Source organism: Schistocerca serialis, chromosome 1, assembly GCF_023864345.2.
Source record: "Schistocerca serialis cubense isolate TAMUIC-IGC-003099 chromosome 1, iqSchSeri2.2, whole genome shotgun sequence".
Classification (NCBI taxonomy): Eukaryota; Metazoa; Arthropoda; class Insecta; order Orthoptera; family Acrididae; genus Schistocerca; species Schistocerca serialis.
In genome coordinates this window covers 673,609,520-673,634,227 of record NC_064638.1, presented here as the reverse complement: position 1 = coordinate 673,634,227, position 24,708 = coordinate 673,609,520, and the positions used below count along the sequence as shown (strand labels likewise).

The 24,708-nt window shown below is 40.0% G+C and overlaps 1 protein-coding gene and 2 non-coding genes across 3 annotated transcripts in view; 2 read left to right on the top strand and 1 right to left on the bottom strand.

Annotated features, from left to right (window-relative positions):
* LOC126480110 (E3 ubiquitin-protein ligase TRIM23-like) overlaps positions 1–24,708 on the top strand; it is a 68,449-nt gene that overhangs the window by 2,945 nt on the left and 40,796 nt on the right. The window contains exons 5-6 of the mRNA XM_050103839.1: positions 4,371–4,655; positions 22,195–22,303. Of these exons, the coding sequence (XP_049959796.1) occupies positions 4,371–4,655; positions 22,195–22,303 (394 nt within the window). The remainder of the gene's footprint in view (positions 1–4,370; positions 4,656–22,194; positions 22,304–24,708) is intronic.
* LOC126424286 (U12 minor spliceosomal RNA) lies at positions 5,643–5,797 on the bottom strand. Its single transcript, XR_007576159.1, has one exon. It is a non-coding gene; the product is annotated as a U12 minor spliceosomal RNA (small nuclear RNA).
* On the top strand, positions 21,873–21,947 carry Trnas-uga (transfer RNA serine (anticodon UGA)). The gene has a single exon. It is a non-coding gene; the product is annotated as a tRNA-Ser (tRNA).

Sequence of the window (24,708 nt, the reverse complement as noted above, 5' to 3'; positions counted from 1 at the left end):
CATATCCCTGGCCAGCTTCTCAAAGTTGTTGATATACATTCCATAGTCTTCTCTAGATCTGAACAGGCAGTTTGTGCCTTGCTGGATGAAAAATGACACTTGGTAATCAGCAATACATGAGCAACTTGATATGAAGAGAAATGAAGATACCAGGAAAGAATGATACATATTTAATCTGAAAGAAGAAACAGTGACAAACAAAAGAAACCAGCATGTGATAAGAAAGAGAGAAACCAAAACACTAAAGTCACTTATGAAGTATAAACCAAAACAAGGGAGAAAGAAACTTTGAAGGTCAAAGAAGACAAGGGCAAAGCAAAACACTAGAGTGCGGAGCAAACCAGAGGGGGTTTAATATTTTTTTTTGTTTTTGTTGGTGATAAAATTTTGTGCCACCACCAGGATTTGAACCAAATACCTCCACATTGAGTGCCATTGTACTATTATATATCAGCAGTCTCAACTACTGTGTCATGTTTTCAATGTAGGGTATACTCTTATTTACTTATCACGTGAGGTCAGTAGGTATTCGAGAACCTCATTAACCAACTCTCCATCCTTTTGTCCTGCTTGTGGACATAAGTGTACAAAATTGACTTAGCAGATCTAATTCAAGCTCGCCCAGGAGTTTTAAGTTTACAGAGTGCCCCTAAATAAGGAAGGTTTGTGCTTTAATTTTTCTGCACTAATGTTGCCTGTCCATTTTTCTCTACTACATTTGCTTTTATCTGTACTGTAATGAATACTTTCCTGTCTGGATCTCTTCACCAAACATAACAGTTCTTGTAAGATAAGTTTGCCAAGGAGATTCTGTTAAGCTGTCAGCTTACATTATAAGTTAGTGGGGTTGTCTGAACAAAAGAAATAAGGAGTCAAAACATGGTGAACAGTATCACTGGCCAAATTCTCAAAGATGCTAAGATATGTTCCATAGTCCTCTCCAGATTTTAACAGTCAGTTTGTTTCTTGTTGACTGAAGAGTGACACTAGGTAATCAGGATGTCCCTTACTGGATGAAGAATGACTCTTGGTAATCATGAATAAGTGAGCAGAGTGTTTACTGTTCGGGGATATGCCATCTGGAGGACCCTTGTCACGTATTGAGTTGGGCTGCAAGTATGTAGTAGCCCACTGATATGCAGTTAATGAGAGCTTAAGAAAGTACTGTTAGGAGCTTCAAATTCAATAAATCAATCACCCAGATCCTTACAAGCACAGCAGTTTGTAGGTGGTCCTTATCACATAGGCACCACGTCATCCATAATGTCCATATCAAAACAGATATGCTTTGGGACAACACATGAGACACCTCAGACAGTGGTTGAATATTTTGTGAGAGCTATCAATACAAGAAACCAAATTTCGTTGCCATTGACAGCTATAAAAGGGCATCCATTGATTTCTGTTCTGTTAACAACTAGCAGCTTCATTGTTCCTATTCTTCATATCTAATTGAATCAGCGCTTTCCTAGGCTCACAAGACAAAATAGTAATCACCCCTTTAAAGCGTATGCCGATGGCTTTGGAGCACTGTAGATGATGAAAACTGGTATCAAGAAGTCACATCACTTGCCACCACTGATGTAAATCGTGATGGTTGTGTGTACGCTAATAGCCAAAACATTATGGCCACCAGCCTAATAGCTTATCAGGTTTCCGACAGTTTATTGGTAGGTTGGCAGAGGTATGCAGCATTAGATATCTGTGTACAAGTCATTATGTAATTCGTATAAATAATGGACCACTGATTAGCATATGCGGTGATGGCTCCTGATAGTGACCCAGATGGGTTCCATAGTGTTTACATCAGGCAAATTTAGTTCCTAAGACATCAACAAGAGTTCACTATAATACTCCTCAAACCACTGTAGTATGCTCTGGCTCTGAGACACAGACAGTTATACTACTGAAAGATGACATCTCCTTGGCAGACTTTCACAGCCGTCAGTATGTCATCTATTACTACCCTGATAACTTCGTTGTTGAGCACTCGCAAGCACCAAAACACACACACACAGTCAGTTACAACCACAGGTCTCATGCAAATACAGGAAAATGTCTCCCATAGCATTTTACTTCACCCACCACCATACGTCCATGAGGAACTGTACATTTCGAGCCACCATTCAACTCCATTACTGCATTCATGGAGATGACCATGAACATAGTGTAGCAAAAATGTGGTTCACTCAAAGAGCTGACACATTTCCAATGATCGATGGTTGAATCCCAATGGTCACATGCTCACTGCAGTCGTAATTGATGATGTCATTAGGTTGACATGTGAACATGTAGGGGTGTTCTGCTGTGGAGCTCCATATTCAACAAAGTACAATGAACGATGTGCTCTGAAACAATTGTGCTTGCAGCAGCATTGTGCTCTTTTGTTAAAGATGCAACAGATCACCATCTCTCCTACCTTACAGAGCAAACAAGCCTCCGAACCCCAAATTCTGCGCAGAGTCATGGACATCCAACCATTTAGCACCTAGTGGTTGTTTCATTGTCCTTCTACCTCTTTCCACAGATGATCACGACAATAGCAAGTGAACATTCGACCAGCTTCACCATTTTCAAGGTGCTCATTCACAGTCTTTGCATAATAATAACCTACCCTTTGTCAAAGTCACATATCTCAGTGGATTTCCCCATTTGCAGCCCCCTATCTTTGCTAGGCTGATCCCCCATTTATCTGCAGCACCACCAGGCGGCATCCAATTTCATGGTGGGAAATTGTCATAATGTTTTAGCTTATCAGTGTATGTTGTAATCATTTATAGGGAATTGGCAGAGTAACATGTTTCAACATGTTTGAATATGATCATGACTTCTGCATGAATGAAATTGGCAGATTTGTTGGCATATCAACATGGACTATTCATTATGTCAGAAGGTATAGTGTAGTATATGGCATAAGAGCAGTGTTTGTAAAAATATGCTTATGGGCAAGGGCTGTGGACAAGTGTCACCCCTCATGGAGGGCAGTTTGCCTCAAATGCAACAGGAATTGCTGCTGCCAGTAAATGGAGGTCCAACTCAACCATTTCCCAAGCAAGCATTCAGTGGAGATTTGGAGTGAAGTTCCTCACAAAGGGCTATTCTTCACAGTGACACATAAAGCTTTACATCTTCAGTTGTCGAAACAACACAGAAACTGAACTGTGGTAGGTTTTTTACCACACGATTGTACTGAGTCCATCTCATCAGCATTTGTTCTGCTGTCATTTGCTATACAGCCAACTGACTGTGTTACGTGTTAGAAAAATTGGACCATTCTGGAAGTCTGAAAGGTGGCAAAAAGCTGCGTGTGCCCATCCTCAGGGCATGCTGTGTTATGATCTCCACTTGGAAAGTTCCAATGACCTTAGGCACACCCAGTAGCTATCATGTACTCACACCATTCTTCATCCGTAGGAATGCCCTTTTTTTTTTTACTGGAAATAAGCTCACATAAAGATGAAATTCCATTTTGTTCAACATCTCCCACAAGAACGAAAATGCTTAAGTATCAGTGTGGTAGTATTCTGTCGAGGTGTTGATGGTGTACCACTTTCCATTCCCATCAGTGTATGTGGAAACCATTTGTGTGAGAGTAATAGCACCAAGTGGTAGGAAGTAAGATTTTCATGTAATGATAGCTGTTTGCAAAACTGTAGCATGATGTGTCGTAGAATATTACCCCGACTAAATCAAATATGTGATATTGAAAATGTATTAAGAAAGGAATAGCATACATATTCTAGTTGCCTGATGTCATTTTAGTGTGTTCCAGATGTGATAAAAGCTTGAGAAGATTGTGTATTGGTTTTGACACAGTAACATTCTTTAAAGAATGTTATTCAATGAATTGAGAATATTGTGCCAAATATTCATAGCCATACATATTATGTACCTTCTCTGGTTGGAAAGAGAAAACAATAGTGTAGTATTGAGACTGTGAGATGTAACCTGATCCCTTAGACATCAGAGCATCGAGACGAGTGTTAAAAGTGCCCACACTGTATATGAAGTAAAGACATTTGAGCTATCCTTACATGTATTCAATGTTTGCATTATAATAAGAAATTGGCAGGTTCGTTAATTTCATTTTCCTTTACATACATACAATGTACTTTTTTTCAGAGTGTTACTCATTCAGACTTGTATGCATGCAACAGAGCTGGTGTTGCTGTACTGTTCAATCAGAACATTAAGCTAACATACTTGTACTATATTTCACCGTTTTATCTTAAAACTCAACATTAATAAGACCTACTTATACGTGGAATGTATTTCTGAAGTAAAACTATTACATGACTGATCATTTATATGTATTTTTCGGTGTTTATGAGCTGTGTGTTTCATATAAAGTCTTGCTTCTTGCTTTGCAGTTATCAGTTAGTTGTGATGAGAATGAACAACATGTTGCTGTGCTGTACTGCACAATTTGCACCACACACCTCTGTGAAGAATGTGCAGAGCAAACACATGCAACCCGCACTTTGGCAAGACACAAGCGTGTGCCACTTTCTGAGAAACCACCTGAGCATCCAAAATGTCCATCCCACCCATCGCATATTGCTGAGTTTGCATGCCTTGAGCCTGGGTGTCAGGCCATCCCAGGCCCACTTATGTGCTTTATTTGCATAGATTATGGACGCCATAAAGACCACAAGGTGAGTGTGACATCTTCAAATCATCATTTCACTTTAGATAGAGTATTAATTTAGCATGCCACAGCAAGCTGCTGGTTCATGGAAAGTTGTTACGTTTTGGAACTCCTTACTGAAATCTACTTCTTGTGTTGCATTCTTGGATTCCATAAAAATTTCCAGATGTATATTGTAGATAACATTTAGTTTTAAGTAGAGGCACCCTTTGCACGAATTGTATGGTACTCATTATCATTTAATATGCTGTGATAATTAAAGTAACAAAAGAAAACAGCATTGTCATAAAGTGTTTGTAGTACTTTTCAGACCTGGATATCCAACAGAATTTAAACGCTTTGAATTTTCTCACAAACTAGTCTAATGTTGCAGTGATAATTGTGTTGTTTTTATTAGCATAACCTACCACTCTTTCACCTTTGGCAACGTTTGCTAACTTAAAAAAATGCCTAGTTGCACTGCGATTTGGAATCCATGTTAAACGGCGAGTTCCCCTGTAACTGGCTGTTTAAGTCAGTACTAAGGTCAGACAAAAGTAGGAGCACAGATTACTATATGCACAAAATAAGTTGTCACTCAGTGTGGTGACTGGTTGAGGAGTGACTGTAAGGGCATTTCCCATCAGCCACTGCCCCGAGTGTCAACTTAGTTTGCACTTTTAGTAGATGTAGATTTTCTCCTGAAATACAGCATAAGGAAAAGCGTTACATTCAGAAAAGCTCTCCCCCTGAGCCACTTATTATTTTTAATTGTGAGAATAGTGACAAAGACTGGTTATACTCCTACTAGATAATAGCCATGTGTGGCTTTATTTTAATTGCTGCCAAATGAGTGCAATAGATTACGTAAACAATGCTGTGTGCCCTGCCAGTTGGCAATAAGTTAATTAAACTGCCGTTTTTCACAGTTTGTTAGTAGATCCGATATTAAACTGCCGTTTTTCACAGTTTGTTGGTAGATCCGATTTCTTAAGCTTTGTTTAATTACTTTGTTGAGGTAGATCGCTGTCACCCGAGCAATCTGTAAAAGTAGACAGGCTGCTCAAGGGGACGACCTGAACCTCGTCAAAAATTTATGGTGCTAGTTTGGCTAGCGGAGCCAAGCGTCACCAAGGCTCTATATTTTCCTTACTCATTAGTTTAAGGCACGAATTGTACAGATTAAGAGTAGGCAGATATAATGTCCGAGGAAACATGTAGTACTGAGAACCGATGTCACAATAATTAAAATTCGTTGAGATTTCCCATAAATGTAATTGTAATCAAATCCGCATACTTCCTTAGCATAGAGAGTCAAAATAGTACTACTATATTTGCAAAACATCATACACAAATAATTGAGAAATGTGAAATTCCGCGGAGTTCAATGGTGCTGCCATCTAGCGGAAGCACGTATAACTCCTTTCGTCTGGTTCTCCAATATGTAGTTTCCATTGAAGAAAAGACCCATTCCAATCTTCTCGTTGCAATGACCAGCCGCGTGTGTTTAAATAGTTCTAAACATTCTTCAATAGTAGGGTATATACCAGCAAAGATTAATTCTTATAAGAACACTCCAAACAAATAAGCGTTTCAGATGGCAAGTTGGTTGAACCTCGCAATCAGTTTGCGCGTGCTGCTTTCCGTCGTGGGAATTGCGTGATTGCCGTGACAGGACATTAGTTTAGTATTGAGAATCAAACAGATAATCTTAAAGCCTGCCAGAGACACCACAATGTGGAAAATGTATGATATGGAAGTATAGTATTGGTAGTACACGACGAAGACAGACTAACCGCTAAATGTGGCAAGAATAAAGAGGAAGACTTTAGACGATACTTTTTCTACATACCAGTTCAAAAGTTCGGTCTGACAGCATATTGCATACAGAGAACTGAGGAGAAGGATGAAGTGTAGATGAAATAAGAGTAAAACGGAATCACGGTTTCGTCGTATTTCAGGAATGTGTTTCAAATTTGCAGTAACTGCAATAATGATCTTTCCGTACATGAATTATTACTTTTGCAGTGAAAATACCAACTAGAAGCGTCTTGTCAAGTCAGACGATTTCGGAATTTTACTTCACGAACTACAGACGGTGAAACAAGTTTTTGTTAGCCCAAAAGTCCGAACTTGTACCGATTAGAGAGTAGCTATATTCGAGGTGAACCATTGTTTCATTAGCCGAAAATTTAGTGGCAGTGAATGAATAGCCAATATAATGTTACTTTCTGGGAGAATGATTTATAGATGTTTAATTCTACCCTGCCCAGAACTGCGATAATATTTTCGCTCATAATAGTGACGGAATTGTATGTTGTTAACTGGCGAAATATAGTCGCCTCCCGTTAAGCACTGAGTCCCAAGCTGAAATCTTGCGCGAAACATCTTGACCATAGAATTAACTCCCCGTTATTCGAAAATATTTCTGTCTGTGACACTTAGTTCCGACACTGGTAATTGAATTCTTTTATTCACACGGGTTAATCACTAAGGAATATGCGATCCAAACTGCCCATATAACTTTACAAATTGATAACGAAACAAAACCCCTATTCTCACGATTAGCAGAACAGCTTTCCTTTTTTAAAAAAACTACGAGTGCCCTTCGCCCTGATTTAGTCAAGGGTGTGTTACTTGTAATTTGTGCGTTACACCCAGTCCCAGTTATCAAAAAATCTGATATTGAGTGCTTGGATTTCAGAAAATATACATCTGCACTGTTATTTCGTTACATCTGAACTTCCTTTCCATTGTTGCACATTAAGATGTTATAAATAAAAATTAGTATATGGAATATTATTTTTATTTGATTGGGATGCATATTATCACAGTAACTGAGTGTCAGTTATAGGAAATGCTTAATAATGAGTCCTGTGAAGTGAAGAGTTCTCAGCTGGTATCAGTCACATTAGACACTGAAACCATTCTGTGAAATAAATGTATAACATTACCTTTTATTTTCTTGGGGGCAAAAAAAAAAAAACATAGATGACATGACTGAGAAGAACCTACAGAATGACTTCATTTATTCACGACTAGTTCCAATAATACTCTCGGATTCTAGTCAGTGTAAACCTGTCACTCCATGTGAATGTGACCTGTTGTATGTGGTTCAGACTGATCAGATAATTAAGGAAAGATGCAAAGAACATTAATAACACACTTGACTACTACTACTAAGCAAACCAGCTGTTGCTAAGCACTGCCTCAGATATAATCAGGAAATGAAATTTTGTGGGACACTGTAATTAACCCTTAAAATTTCCATGAGTGTGCTCTTTGCAGCTTTTACACCGCAATTAGTATTACATTTTTATCCTTAGGAAAAATAATTTTTATGTAATTGCTAACTGCATTATAATCAAGAAAACACAGCATGACATTACATGTCTCTGTACAAATAATCTTTTATTTATTCCTTGCCTTCACTATTAACTATCATTGTCATTATAAGGTGCCATATTATTTGTTTCCTTCATGCGTTTTTGTAATTATATCACTTTATTGCACTGATTCACATGAAAAGAAAGTGCAAGAGAACAAATTAGGAAAGGGAGTGCTCGTAAACTCCCACGCCTGTTTATGATTGTGAATAAATTAGTCAACTTCCATCTGCAGCTCATTTTCACATTGCACAAATTTTGTAGCTGTGACACTATGTTTCTTTCTTGTAATATTTCTTGCATTTTACACTTTCTCTTTTTATTCTGTTGTTTTTATGCCTGCCACATATGTAACAAATTCCATACTTTGTGAGTACCTTGGTCTGCTCTTTTTTGTGACTAAACTTGGTCAAGAAGGCATAAATATCTTGGGAAGTATTTGAAGTAACACTCATTGATACAAATGTTCTTCCATCAAGCCAAGAACAAGATGTTAAAAAAAGATTCGTCTTCTTTCTTTAGTACCAATGTTGTTGAATTTGAAAGTAATGTTTGCATTTATCCCAGTAATATCAAGGTATCTAGGAAATTGCAAGTGGCCATTTTTTCATAATTCTGGAAGTGCTGTTTGATGAGCACATATGTTCTAGTGTCTACTCCTTTGGTAAATTTCAGTCCAGATTCACTCTCGATTTCTTAGTCTCTTGACGTATTACATTTGTACTGTGCATTGTTGATAAAAAAAAAAACACAGTTTTGTTCTTTTTAGGAACAGTTGCGGCCATACAAAAATCCTCTTGAAATCCAAAGAGGCATGATTATTTAATTTTATTTAATTTATTTTAATTTTATTCATGATTCCCGAGGTAGTCAGTCCTTTGCTGAGGGGATTTTCAGCCAGATGGCAGTTACTGTAGTAATTATCAGTTGTACAATTTCTGATTGTTTTCTCAGTTGGTATCACTGATGTTTGTACAGTGGCATCAAGCTCGTTAGACTTCACTTAGGGCCCTGGCACCTGCTTGTTACAGTAAATTTCAAAGTTTAGAGTATAAAATGTTCTGGCATCACACAAGGCATAAATCTTGATCCCATATTTTGCAGGCTTATTAGGGCTGTACTGAGTGATCAAGACACTTGTCAACAAATTCTTGACCTGAGCCTCAAATAGGTGCTAGTTTATCGCTTTGTTTTCTCTCATTCTGGTTGCCCAGGTATTAAACATAAGTGCTCGAAGCAGAAAGTGAAAGGTGTATAGTTGAAGAGAGCTCACTAAACAATCATTCGTGTGCTATCTGAATCTAACAGTTCTCAGCAACTTGTGTGTCCTTCTTTTTTATATGTATTAGATATAGTGCACAAAAATAGCCTTTATCTCTGGTTTTGTGGTGTCTGCAGTATTGTTCTCTGAAATACTGAACCTCAGTTCTTTTACTGTTTTGAATGGGTCAGTTTGTATTTTCCACAATGTTGTCATCATCTCATCAATAAGAAATGGGTGAAACACGTCAATTTCTTTTTCTGTAATTTTAGCACTTCTTTTGGACCTGGAAAAACTTTTAGGATATTCTTGAATTTGATTTTAGAAGAAGGAGGAAGTGGTCCATACATCCAAAGAGGATTTTCTTCTTTTCCTATGTAAGAATGGTAATCATCTGCTTGTTGTCACTCCTTTCCAGCCATGTGGACATCTGTTCCCTCTGTTGATTGTTCAGTCACTACTGTGTTTTTTGGTCTTCAATTACTTCCTCTTCCAATTCAAATTCACATGAATCCAACAATTCTGATAATTCTTCTTCTGAAAATTCTTGTAATACTTCCTCATAGTCTTCATGATGTACCATTTCACAGTGTCTCTAAAATGCCTATTTTTCCTCCATTTCCACACTATTATGAGACTTAATGAAACCTGTTTGTAAAAGTACCAGAACATATTGTTGCAAAATTATATCAGATATTTTTAAAATAATGAAAATTGATATGAGAACTTTGATACAGTATGAATATTCATTACATACTAAAATAAAGGAAAAGCTATTCAGAATCATGCAACACCCAGAATTGTCTTGGTCTTGAATGTATCAATCAGCTACTTCAACAAGACCATGACTTCCTAAAATCATGCACACCCAGTATTATCCTGGTCTTGAGTTTATCAGTCAGGCCATGACTTCCTAAAAACATACAACCTGAAATGAAATCCATCTGTCCGAGGTTTTGGCCACCATACCTAAAATAACTTTTTGTCGCCCTCCCAATCTCCGCAATACCCTTGCCAGATCCTATGCTCCTTCTGTGCCCATCTCCCTACCCTATGGCTCCTACTCCTTTGACTGTCCTTGCTGCTAGACTTGCCCTATGCACCCTTCTACCACCACGTATTCCAAACCTGTAACTGGCAAAACATATACTATCAAAGGGAGAGGCACCTGTGAAACGACATGTCATATACCAGCTGTTATGTAAATGCTGTTCAGTCTTTTGCATAAGTATGACTACCACCAAATTATCAGTAGGGATGAATGGGCGTAGGCATAGGGTGCACATTGGCAACAGGCAATATCGTGTTGCAGAGCATGCTCTACAATGTGACAATCATGACCATGGTGCCTGTTTCACCACACGTGCCATCTGGATTCTTCCTCCACACACCAGTTTCTCAGAACTCCACAGGTGGGAACCAGCACTACAACATGTCCTTGATTCTCGCCACCCATCTGACCTTCATTTATGATAATTCCTTCCATCTCAGCATTTGTTGACAGTAACTACTCCTTTCTTTACTCCATTTTAGTTTTCAACATTTTTCATTTTCTGACTTGTCTATTTTTCAGTGACTGCCCTCCCACCTCTGTTACATACAATGCATTTAGCTTTTCTCTCTTATTAACTTGTCCACGATGTTTTAGTAGTAATCTTTGTCGTACATATTACACAGTCTTCTACCTTTAAGCTCTCAGGTTTTCAAATCTTTTCTGGTGCAGTCCCCAACAATCAGTCTTTCCTTCTCATCCCATCCGGTAAGTCTCCCCTACCTAGGATTCAGGGTGACTTTTCTGAAATGTACCCCTTTCCCTCTCCCTTCCCATTCAACTCTTCTGCCAGAAGAAGGAGCCACTGACTCCGAAAGCCTGTAAACATTAAATACTTGTGTGTGTGTGTGTGTGTGTGTGTGTGTGTGTGTGTGTGTGTGTGTGTGTTTTCCCCTGCCGCCAGTTGGTGAGTGGATTTTTTTTATCTATCCATTTCTATTATATTATCAATAACTGATTATTTTCGTTGCCATAAAATAAAAGAAAGATTGCCTTGAAGCAAAAGAAACTTGCAAGTATAGAAAATACTTACATCACAAGGCACACGGCAGCAAACACACCACAAACACAACAGTCACATTCCTAACAAGAATAGAGACCAAACTGCTGTAAGAATTAATTGTACAAATGTAGTAAGTGATAACACATGTTATGAATAAAAAAATCATATTTGGACGTGCACTCAACTCTAACACTATCTGTGAGACTAACAAAAAACTAAGTCCTATGGTTAACTGCTAGGCGCACTCACCAAAGGGCTAAGGAGCTCACTGAAATAAAGATGTTAGAAGACCTAAAAAACTCTGGATGTCACATTAAACACCTTTCACCTGTCTATTTTCCAACCTTATTTTGTTTGGCAACCAGTTTCAACATTTTAATACATCATCTTCATGCCGCAGATTGATGTGTAGGAAGATTCCACCTCGGTTGTGATGAATGCAGGGGCCAGCAATACCGGTATTAGTAGATTTTTGTTATAGCAATCACTTCAACCCTCTTCTGCGGACTGTTAGATTGGTTGATCACAGCCGAGGTAGAATTTTCCTACACATCTGCTGGGGGCCTAAAGATGGCATAGTAAATTGCTGAAACTGGTTTTATATTACATTTAATTGAAAAATTCAAGATAATTATGGAATCTAATATATGAAATTGGTGAAAATAATTAATATTTTATTTTAATTTAAAATATAAAGTACGTGACTAGATTACAAGATTTTCAGAAGGTGAGCATAAAGTAAAACGTCCTCCCCCTCTCACCCCTCCTGGTATTGCGAGGGTTAGACAACATATACTGAAGAAGCATACCCATTTTGCCATTAAAAAATTTGTGCTTTATAAAGCACAAAGCATTTATATTCTAGATAACATTGTCTACAATGGTACAGCCACAGACACAGAATCTGAAAATGCTGATTGGGGAAAATCAGGCAGTGTTGTGGTGAGTTTGTTATTGTCACATCTCAATAAAGATCATACCATTTATTCATACAGTTTGTATTCGAGCCCTGATTTGTTCCTATGTCTCCATGAGAAATGTAAGAATGCCAAGGGAGTAGTACTCATATACTGGAAACATTCACCACAACTGCCCAACAAACTGAAAAATGGGGAAACACAATTCAAGTCATATGGAACACTGTTAGCACTAAAATGGATAGAGAACAATGAAGTCTGGATGCTTTGCACTATAAATTGACCAGATCTAGTTGACAGTATATATATATATATATATATATCTATCACTGATCATATATATCACTGATCATTTTTAGCCGCTTCCCACAGGTTTTAACGCCATTATTTCTTCGTCAGACAATTGTTAGCCTCATTTTCATAATCTGCCACCACAATACCACTCCTTTTAATATACTACACGCAGTTTTTTCGAAATTTTCCCGAATTTCCCTGTCCTTTTACGTGTTTTGGCGGCAACACAACCACCTAACCTTTATGCACATCGTTGTCTACCAACCCAAGTCCAACATAGCCCAGCTGTAACCAACACCTTTTCGCCTTTTTTCATTCTCCAGTTATTTTCCGGTTCACCTTTATCTCTCCCCATATATTTTTATTTTTATTTTCATTTCACCTCATGTTACACTTTCCACCTTCTAATACCATGTCACCCTCACAACACCCCCACAACGACCCCATTAAGTTTTATTTACATTCCCTCCGCAAACATGCCTTCGCCCTAGCCAGATTACGCTCCCATATTCTATTTTCTCAGGCCTGTCTGACATTTGGCATCACCCCCAAAGGCCTCACACTTAAAGTTCCCATCTCTGGCTGCAACCCTTTCAGTCCCTATACCAGTTCCAAACTGAACAATCCATTGCCCTCACCCACCTAATCCTTCACCTACACATCAACTCAGCCAATGAACACACCCGTCAACTCCTATCCTTAATAAAAGTCCTTAATCTTTCCTCTCCCACATCCACACCGGCTGTTCAGAGCATCCTCCTACAGGCCAACCGTAAGTTAGAACAGCATGCCACCCTCCACCTCAAAAAACTATCCAATCTCCTGGTTTCCCACCTCCGGAAAGGCAACTCACTCACCCTTCACAACCTTTCCAGCAAACCTCAACCTCCTCTCATTGCACACAAACCCAGTCTCTCCCATCTACTCAATCTCCCACTTCCAGCTCCACTCCCTCCAAAACCTCAAAATTCCAAGCAACACAATCTGGAACCACAACACCCTAATTCAGTAGTTAACCTTTCCTCCAAACCTCTCTCCCAATCCAAAACCTCTGTCCTATCCAAAGGCCTCACCTTCAGCCCCACTCCCAGATTCAACCAAACAGCCCTCGTCAAAGATTTACTGTCCTACATCCGTACTCTCTGCTGGAAGTATCACTTTGCCACGAAGAAAAATGATCCTAAACCTACTCCTAATGATCCGACTCCTCAAGACACCATCCAAATTGAACCCTGCCTGGAACAGTTCCGTCCTCCGTCACAGCGGGACCCACCTCCTCTTCCTCAAAATCACCCTCTCCAAACCTTCCAGGAATTTCTGACTTCCAGCCTTGTATCTCAATCCTTCTTAAAAAACCTTAATCCTACACCCAACATCACCACTGCTGAAGCCCAGGCTATCCGTGATCTGAAGGCTGACCGATCCATCGTCATTCTTCCGGCGGACAAGGGTTCCACGACCGTGGTACTTGATCGTCGGGAGTATGTGGCTGAGGGACTGCGTCAGCTTTCAGACAACACCACATACAAAGTTTGCCAAGGTAACCCCATTCCCGATGTCCAGGCGGAGCTTCAAGGAATCCTCAGAACCTTAGGCCCCCTGCAAAACCTTTCACCTGACTCCATCAACCTCCTGACCCCACCAACACCCCGCACCCCTACGTTCTACCTTCTTCCTAAAATCCACAAACCCAATCATCCCGGCCGCCCCATTGTAGCTGGTTACCAAGCCCCCACAGAACGTATCTCTGCCTACGTAGATCAACACCTTCAACCCATTACATGCAGTCTCCCATCCTTCATCAAAGACACCAACCACTTCCTTGAACGCCTGGAATCCTTACCCAATCTGTTACCCCTGGAAACCATCCTTGTAACCATTGATGCCACGTCCTTATACACAAATATTCCACACGTCCAGGGCCTCGCTGCGATGGAGCATTTCCTTTCACGCCGATCACCTGCCACCCAACCTAAAACCTCTTTCCTCATTACCTTAGCCAGCTTCATCCTGACCCACAACTTCTTCACTTTTGAAGGCCAGACATACCAACAATTAAAGGGAACAGCCATGGGTACCAGGATGGCCCCCTCGTACGCCAACCTATTCATGGGTCACTTAGAGGAAGCCTTCTTGGTTACCCAACTCTGCCAACCCAAAGTTTGGTACAGATTTATTGATGACATCTTCATGATCTGGACTCACAGTGAAGAAGAACTCCAGAATTTCCTCTCCAGCCTCAACTCCTTTGGTTCCATCAGATTCACCTGGTCCTACTCCAAATCCCATGCCACTTTCCTTGACGTTGACCTCCACCTGCCCAATGGCCAACTTCACACGTCCGTCCACATCAAACCCACCAACAAGCAACAGTACCTCCATTATGACAGCTGCCACCCATTCCACATCAAACGGTCCCTTTCCTACAGCCTAGGTCTTCGTGGCAAACGAATCTGCTCCAGTCCGGAATCCCTGAATCATTACACCAACAACCTGAAAACAGCTTTCGGATCCCGCAACTACCCTCCCGACCTGGTACAGAAGCAAATAACCAGAGCCACTTCCTCGTCCCCTCGAACCCAGAATCCCCCACAGAAGAACCACAAAAGTGCCCCACTTGTGACAGTATACTTTCCGGGACTGGACCAGACTCTGAATGTGGCTCTCCAGCAGGGATACGACTTCCTCAAATCCTGCCCTGAAATGAGATCCATCCTTCATGAAATCCTCCCCACTCCCCCAAGAGTGTCTTTCCGCCGTCCACCTAACCTTCGTAACCTGTTAGTTCATCCCTATGAAATCCCCAAACCACCTTCCCTACCCTCTGGCTCCTATCCTTGTAACCGCCCCCGATGCAAAACCTGTCCCATGCACCCTCCCACCACCACCTACTCCAGTCCTGTAACCCGGAAGGTGTACATGATCAAAGGCAGAGCCACGTGTGAAAGCACCCACGTGATTTACCAACTGACCTGCCTACACTGTGATGCATTCTATGTGGGAATGACCAGCAACAAACTGTCCATTCGCATGAATGGACACAGGCAGACAGTGTTTGTTGGTAATGAGGATCACTCTGTGGCTAAACATGCCTTGGTGCACAGCCAGCACATCTTGGCACAGTGTTACACCGTCCGGGTTATCTGGATACTTCCCACCAACACCAACCTATCCGAACTCCGGAGATGGGAACTTGCCCTTCAGTATATCCTCTCTTCTCGTTATCCTCCAGGCCTCAATCTCCGCTAATTTCAAGTTGCCGCCACTCATACCTCACCTGTCTTTCAGCAACTTCTTTGCGTCTACACTTCTGCCTCGACTGACATCTCTACCCAAACTCTTTGTCTTTAAATATGTCTGCTTGTGTCTGTATGTGTGGATGGATATGTGTGTGTGTGCGAGTGTATACCTGTCCTTTTTTCCCCCTAAGGTAAGTCTTTCCGCTCCCGGGATTGGAATGACTCCTTACCCTCACCCTTAAAACCCACTTCCTTCCGTCTTTCCCTCTCCTTCCCTCTTTCCTGATGAGGCAACAGTTTGTTGCGAAAGCTTGAATTTTGTGTGTATGTTTGTGTTTGTTTGTGTGTCTAACAACCTGCCAGCACTTTCGTTCGGTAAGTCATATATATATATATATATATATATATATATATATATATATATATATATATATATATATATATATATATATATATATATATATATATATATATATATATATATATATATATATATATATATATATATATATATATATATATATATATATATATATATATATATATATATATATATATATATATATATATATATATATATATATATATATATATATATATATATATATATATATATATATATATATATATATATATATATATATATATATATATATATATATATATATATATATATATATATATATATATATATATATATATATATATATATATATATATATATATATATATATATATATATATATATATATATATATATATGGGAGGGTGCATGGGACAGGTTTTACACCGGGGGTGGTTACAAGGATAGCACCCGTTGAATTATTGTAGCTAACTACACAAGTGGATTTAGTTCATTTTGGCCTGTTTTATTTTTCCCTTTTTTATATATATATATATATATAAAAAAACAAAGATGAGGTGACTTACCGAACGAAAGCGCTGGCAGGTTGTTAGACACACAAACATACACACAAAATTCAAGCTTTCGCAACAAACTGTTGCCTCATCAGGAAAGAGGGAAGGAGAGGGAAAGACGGAAGGAAGTGGGTTTTAAGGGTGAGGGTAAGGAGTCATTCCAATCCCGGGAGCGGAAAGACTTACCTTAGGGGGGAAAAAGGACGGGTATACACTCGCACACACACACATATACAGACACAAGCAGACATATTTAAAGACAGTTTGGGCAGAGATGTCAGTCGAGGCGGAAGTGCAGAGGCAAAGATGTTGTTGAATGACAGGTGAGGTATGAGTGGCGGCAACTTGAAATTAGCGGAGATCGAGGCCTGGTGGGTAACGGGAAGAGAGGATATATTGAAGAGCAAGTTCCCATCTCCGGAGTTCGGATAGGTTGGTGTTGGTGGGAAGTATCCAGATAGCCCGGACGGTGTAACACTGTGCCAGATGTGCTGGCCGTGCACCAAGGCATGTTTAGCCACAGGGTGATCGTCATTACCAACAAACACTGTCTGCCTGTGTCCATTCATGCGAATGGACAGTTTGTTGCTGGTCATTCCCACATAGAATGCATCACAGTGTAGGCAGGTCAGTTGGTAAATCACGTGGGTGCTTTCACACGTGGCTCTGCCTTTGATCGTGTACACCTTCCGGGTTACAGGACTGGAGTAGGTGGTGGTGGGGGGGTGCATGGGACAGGTTTTACACCGGGGGGTGGTTACAAGGATAGGAGCCAGAGGGTAGGGAAGGTGGTTTGGGGATTTCATAGGGATGAACTAACCGGTTACGAAGGTTAGGTGGATGGCGGAAAGACACTCTTGGTAGAGTGGGGAGGATTTCATGAAGGATGGATCTCGTTTCAGGGCAGGATTTGAGGAAGTTGTATCCCTGCTGGAGAGCCACATTCAGAGTCTGGTCCAGTCCCGGAAAGTATCCTGTCACAAGTGGGGCACTTTTGTGGTTCTTCTGTGGGAGGTTCTGGGTTTGAGGGGATGAGGAAACGAATCTGCTCCAGTCCGGAATCTCTGAACCATTACACCAACAACCCGACAATAGCTTTCGCATCCCGTAACTACCCTCCCGACCTGGCACAGAAGCAAATAACCAGAGCCACTTCCTGTACCATAAATGAAGATGGGAAACCAAACAGTACTGAGTGTGATGAACTGAAAGAGAGCACTGCAACAGCATTTACGTAGCTTATGAATTCAAATACCAAATTTGGTTTATTGCGTACTATGCCCCATCAGAACAAATAGTCCTGTCACATAAAAGCCACGTATAACACTACCGTCTGCTACTGCTATACCATAACCTCGAAGCTGGAAACAGGTTGTGAAATAAAACTATTTTGTTAAAGCAATTATGGTATACAGCAACAGAGCAGTGTTACCCCCTGAGAGGAATTTTGTTATGTTGACAGTGTTGTACCTAACGGAGGTGGCTTATCGGAAATTGATTTTTCCCACGTGGAATGTTTCCCCCTCTCTCTCTCTCTCTCTCTCTCTATATATATATATATATATATATATATATATATATATAAAAAAAAGGGAAAAATAAAACAGGCCAAAATGAACTAAATCCACTTGTGTAGTTAGCTACAATAATTCAACGGGTGCTGTCAATAAGACAGACATTATGTTGAATTCTGTACAGTGCATTCAAAAGACAGTCAATTAGTACAAGAAATTATTCTTTCATTTGTCTGACTTGTGTGTACTGAATACAAAAAGAATTTTTGAAATACACAAGCAGCAGAAGATACCAGTGGGGAAATTCCACTTGGAATTAATCTACCTGATGCTTGATAAATTTCATGGACAAACTTGTAAAACTGAGATCTCGTGGACACCAAAAGAAGAAACTCCAGTTTCATTGCAAAATAAAGGAGGAGATTACTTATGGTTCCTTGAAGCAATGGAAAAAGGAGAGCAGCAGAGATGATGTGTAGTGTACCCTGCTGATTCATGTTGAAAAATTACATATATAAGATGAAAATAGTGTGATGTAGCTCATTGCACACACTAAGGAAACATTAGGTTGTTTCAGTAGCTGTGTCTTTTTAAAGGAAAGGAAAATACAAATTATAAAAAGAAAAAAAATCGTGGGTTTTAACTCAGCCAGTAGCAGTCCAAAGCCTGCACCATAAATGAAGATGGGAAACCAAACAGTACTGAGTGTGATGAACTAAAAGAGAAAACAGTGAGCAGAAAGCAGGTAGATGCTCACTGTTGGTTTTTTTTTATGTGGAACCAAATATAGACATTAATTAGAAACAAACCAATTGGCTTTTCACAACATGAGTTACACAAATGTTTTTCTTGCTTAATTCTGTGTCTGGCTATATAAGACACTTTGGTTTTAAACTTCAGTAATAATTTTTTATTTACAGTATGATTACAGTGAGAGTTATGTGCATTTTGTGTCTTCACCATAAACTGCTCACTTTAAAACTATGTATCCTGAAACATGTTTGTCTCACATTAATGAAATTTTAATAGGTTATAGGAACATATATTGACAGCATAAATCTCAAGTTACAGAATGTTTCAATCACAAATAGAAACGTAGATATCATTTTACTTAAGTAACTTTTCTCAACGCAGGATAAACTTATGACAGAAATTGTGAAGCTCTCTTTCATGATTATCACAAACTGCAACCACTGTGATTGTGCAGTGTAATATTGATTTCATAAAGAGTATTATTGAAGAGTGCACCATGCTGGAACATGTGATTTGCCAGTGGCCATAGTCTGCAGCAGTCATGAGGCTGAGTCAGCCATCCACCAGTCAGGCTCACAATACATTCGCCTCTGTCAACCACCTGGACAGGCAAGACACTCAGCCAGACTTTATTAGTCGCTATATTTCCATCTTTTTAGAGATGGTTGCGGGACTCGTCTGTTTGATACAGGATGTCAAATTAAACACTTTTCAGCCTTCTAGTTTCCACCTTATTTTATTTGGCAACCAGTTTCAGCATTTTACTATGCCATCTTTAGGTCCCCAACAGACGTGTAGGAAAATTCTACCTCGGTTGTGATCAACCAATCTAACAGTCCGCAGATGAGGGTTGAAGTGATTGCTATAATAAAAATCTTCTAATACCGGTATTGCTAGCCCCTGCATTGATCACAACCGAGGTGCAATCTTCCTACACATCAGTCAGGGGCATGAAGGTGATGTAGTAAAATGCTGAAACTGGTTGCCAAGTAAAATAAGGTTGGAAAGTAGACAGCTGAAAGGTGTTTAATTTGACATCCAGAGTTTTTTTATTTCTTCTAACATCTTTATTTCAGTGGACTCCTTAACCCTTCGGTGAGTGCGCTTAGCAGTTATCCGTAGGACTTAGTTTTCTGTTAGTCTCACAGATAGTGTTATAGTTGAGTGCACATCCAAGTACGATTTTGTTATTCATAACATATGTTATTACTTACTGTATTTGTACAATTAATACAGGTGAAAGCTGTAGTGTTTTCCAGTATCACAAAGAAGAGCAGCTAATGACAGCATTGACAGCAATGTTGTTTAGCATCAAGTTTTCTTGCTGGTGAGAATGTTTACCTGCTCCCGTGCCCAGGCGTAGATGTATGCCCTTAGCTGTCAAGCCATCCTACCTGCTGGGCATAAGTGAATGCCCGTAGCCATCACGATGTTCTATCAGCTGATTGTAGGTGTACAGCTGTAGCCATCTGTGTGCTCTCTTTGCCAGGCATACATGTAAACAAAGCTTGGAATTCAGCACTCAGTTTATTAAGATGTCACTGGCCATTTCCTCCAACAAATCTGAAAAGTGAAGAGAGAATATGTGTTTCATGGAGTAACAGTGCAGGCTCCGAACAAACAAGCATCAAAGGAAATTGTTAGCACTGGGAGCTGAACTTAGCTATGTATAGCAATGAAATGCCAACAATGTAGTCTAGTTGGAATACAGGCACTGAGTATGTATAGCATATCACAACACCTGAAGAAAATGATTGGGTTGGTCATCACAATATTGAATCTAGAAATGGTATTAATAACTTGACTGAACACCTGAAACACACCATTAATCAGCCATGCTGAGAAAACCTGAGATAATATTTAGTGTGTGTTAAATAATATACAAGCTGTGATCCACAGCAAGATCGGTAACACAAAGCAGATACTGATAAATCTGGTTCATCATATATGTGCTCTAAACACTTTAATTCTAGTAACAGCAACATAAAGCTTGAGATAGGGATTTACTTTCCAGCATCTGCTTGGGTCATGACTTGTGCTGAATCTTAGTTCTGTGTATACTATCCAGATTCACATTTAGTCTTTTTTCTTCCCCCCCCCCCTCCCCGCCCCCCTCCCCCCTAAATACTGAGACAGTACCTTTGAAAAGGACATGGTCAGTTTCCTTCCCCATTCCGAGCTCGAGCTCTGTTTTTTGTGATCTCTCTTCCTTCCTTCGTACGTACTTAATTTTGTGTTCCTATCTCTTTGTCTACTTTTCTTTTTATCATCTATAAACTTTCTTTTCCCTTTTATTCATATCTTCATATTTTATCTATATGTTTACAACATGTTTCAGTACTACTAAACACATCACTATCACTAGAATGAAATTTTCACTCTACAGCGGAGTGTGTGCTAATATGAAACTTCCTGGCAGATTAAAACTGTGTGCCGGACCGAGACTCGAACTCTGGACCTTTGCCTTTCGCGGGCAAGTGCTCTACCGACTGAGCTACCCAAGCACGACTCACGCCCCATCCTCACAGCTTTAATTCCGCCAGTACCTCATCTCCTGCCTTCCAAACTTCACAGAAGCTGTCCTGCGAAACTTGCAGAACTAGCACTCCTGGAAGAAAGGATATTGCGGAGACATGGCTTAGCCGCAGCCTGGGGGATGTTTCTAGAATGAAATTTTCACTCTACAGCGGAGTGTGCGCTGATATGAATCTTCCTGGCAGATTAAAACTGTGTGCCAGACCAAGACTCGAACTCAGGACCTTTGCCTTTCGCGGGCAAGTGCTCTACCGACTGAGCTTTCTTCCAGGAGTGCTAGTTCTGCAAGGTTTGCAGTAGAGCTTCTGTGAAGTTTGGAAGGTAGGAGACGAGGTACTGGCGGAATTAAAGCTGTGAGGATGGGGTGTGAGTCGTGCTTGGGTAGCTCAGTTGGTAGAGCACTTGCCCGTGAAAGGCAAAGGTCCCGAGTTCGAGTCTCGGTCCGGCACACAGTTTTAATCTGCCAGGAAGTTTCACATCACTATCACTTTTATTCTCATTTTCAAATGTTTGCACACTGTCTAATTGCCACCTTCCCTTTTTAGTTCCAGAAGATGAAGTCTTTGCTATAGGTATCTTTTAACTGCTACAATCCTGCATGCAACTAGCTCTCTTGTTATTCAGATTCTTCCCTTTTATATAAATGTGACATTTTGTAAACCACCTTTAATTGCGTATATTTTACTTAATTTGCAGCATGCATTAGTGGAAACAGAAGCAGAAAAGGTACGGTCATCTGTCATCACCACAGTTCAGCATATGAGAAAATTCATGGAGGATGTCAGTGAAACAGTTCGTAAGTTAGGTATGTACCACCATTTTCCATAGGATACTTTGTTTCCTGTTGGCATTCTTGTTTTATATTATTTCAGAGATTGTAAACATGCAGTATATACGTATTCCTCTCTGATTGTAGGTCCTGTTAAACTGTCATTATCTTTTCTTCAGGTTTCTTTTATTACCTTGCTGGGTGATTGATCAGCTACCCTAATCTTCCCTCCTTTATAATACTTTATGACCCCTGTCTCAAGTGCTTGTCTCAGGTGCTGGCCCTTGCCTCGCTGTCTGCCTACCACCACAAACCCAGCTGCACTACCCAGTCACTTCTTGAGTTCTTTGCATTTTGCTGTCCCTTTTAATACATGGTAGTAAATCAGACATCACACTAGACTATTTTGAGACTTCATCAAACAGTCATGTAAAATTCAGTTTTAGACCATGATATGAAATTGGAAACAAACTGATATTTTCCATTGGTGCTGAGGGCCACATGAAATACATGATAAACAGTATTTGTTTGGGCTGATTTCATTGGAACAACACCAAACCGAAAAAGCAAGTATCTGTCAAAGCACCAGAGGAAATATGTCTGACGGGGGAGGGGGAGGGGGGCGCTTTTCCTAGCTCCTTCTGCAGAGAGGAAATAGTGATATAGCGATAGGGTTGGCAGGGAGAGGCAGCTTATCTGTACTCTAAATTGAGAGAGGCAAGAGGAGATACAGGAGAGACATCACTGAGCATAGAAAAATAATCACTAACCAGTGATGGAAAAAGATGATAGAGAGTTACAGACACAATCTGGACAAAACAAGAACAGTCCCCTAAAGGTGGTTTGTTGATCAAAAGCAGTATTCACTTGAGAAAATTGTAAAATTACAAGAAGACAGAATGCGTGGTTAGTACTTCAGCAGAAGAAAATTCAGTACTGCCAATTGACACATTAAAAGTCGAAAAAGACTCTTCCTAGTTTTTGTAACTGTTAGTTTCTTCCTACTGAAGCAAGAGTAATAAGGTTCAGAAGGAAAGGCAAGTTTGCTGAGACCCAAAGCTAAGAGGGAGCCACCTATTGTGGGCACAGTATGGCTGGCCATATTTATTATCTTCCATAGACTAAATTTCAAGTACTGTAAAGGGAATCCCTTAAAAGCAGGGAAAAAGCTATCCAAGCTTTCAAGACTTTCATGTTCATAGTCAGGGAGGAAATGAAGATAAGATCGGAAACTAGCAATAAGACGGTATGCTTAATATGTTAAATATATCACACTTTGTATGAAAAGAAATATTATAATGTAAAGCATGTAATGATACTTCAGCGCAATCCAACTGTCTCTTAATTATTTTCACCTGATCTCTTATATTGACATGACAGGAAGTACAAGAAAATAGTCCTGATAGATGTAATATGATGTAGGGCATTTTTATTTACTGGTCTTTCTTTTTACATTTAAATCAGCATTTTCTTTTTACATTTAAATCAGTATTTTGTGAATCACATAGTGATTCATTCCATATCTGAGTAGCTTTGATTCATGTACTGCTACAGGGCTTAAGTAAATGCATAAATGAACTAAACTTTCAAAGCCATTAATATGAGGGTTGGAACTTAATTAGTGGCAACTATTTATTCACAACCGATAACAAAAGTGTTACATGTTTGCACCTGTTACTGTCCTTCAAAGTAGCCACCAGCGTTGTATAGAACCCTTGCCAGCAATGTGGAATGCATAGTATACCGTTTGCAGAGCCTGTTCTGTTGATGGTGTGAACGGAGCGGTCTACTGCCTGTTGAATCTCTGGAACAGTTCTGAAGCGAATGCCACAAAGTAGCTCCTTCATCTTCGGAATCAAATCAAAGTTACAAGGACTTAAGTCCGGGGAATATATTGGATGGTACAGTACTTCCCAGTCCCATTGACCGAACAGAGCAGCCACAGGTTGCACCGTATGCGGCCCTGTGTTGTCATGCAAAATGATGGGTGGGTTGCGCAGAAAGTGTCGCCGCTTCTTTCGCAAAGCTGGTCGCAGGTGATGCTCCAAAAACGAACAGTAATACTGTGCATTGACGGTCTGCTGTGGAGGAACGTAATGCGTTAGGATAACACCATCACAGTCGTACACAAGAATCACCATAACTTTTGCCACTTTTGTGGCGACCCATAAAGCTTTGCAAAAGAAGCGGCGACACTTTCTGCACAACCCACCTATCATTTTGCACGAAAATGCGCGGGCGCATACAGCACAAGCTGTGGCTGCTCTGTTTGGTCGATGGGACTGGGAAGTACTGTACCATCCACCATACTCTCCAGACTTAAGTCTTTGTGACTTGGATTTGATTCTGAAGATGAAGGAACCACTTCATGGCATTCTCTTCAGAACTGTTCCAGAGATTCGACAGGCAGTAGACTGCACCATTCGCACCATCAACAGAAT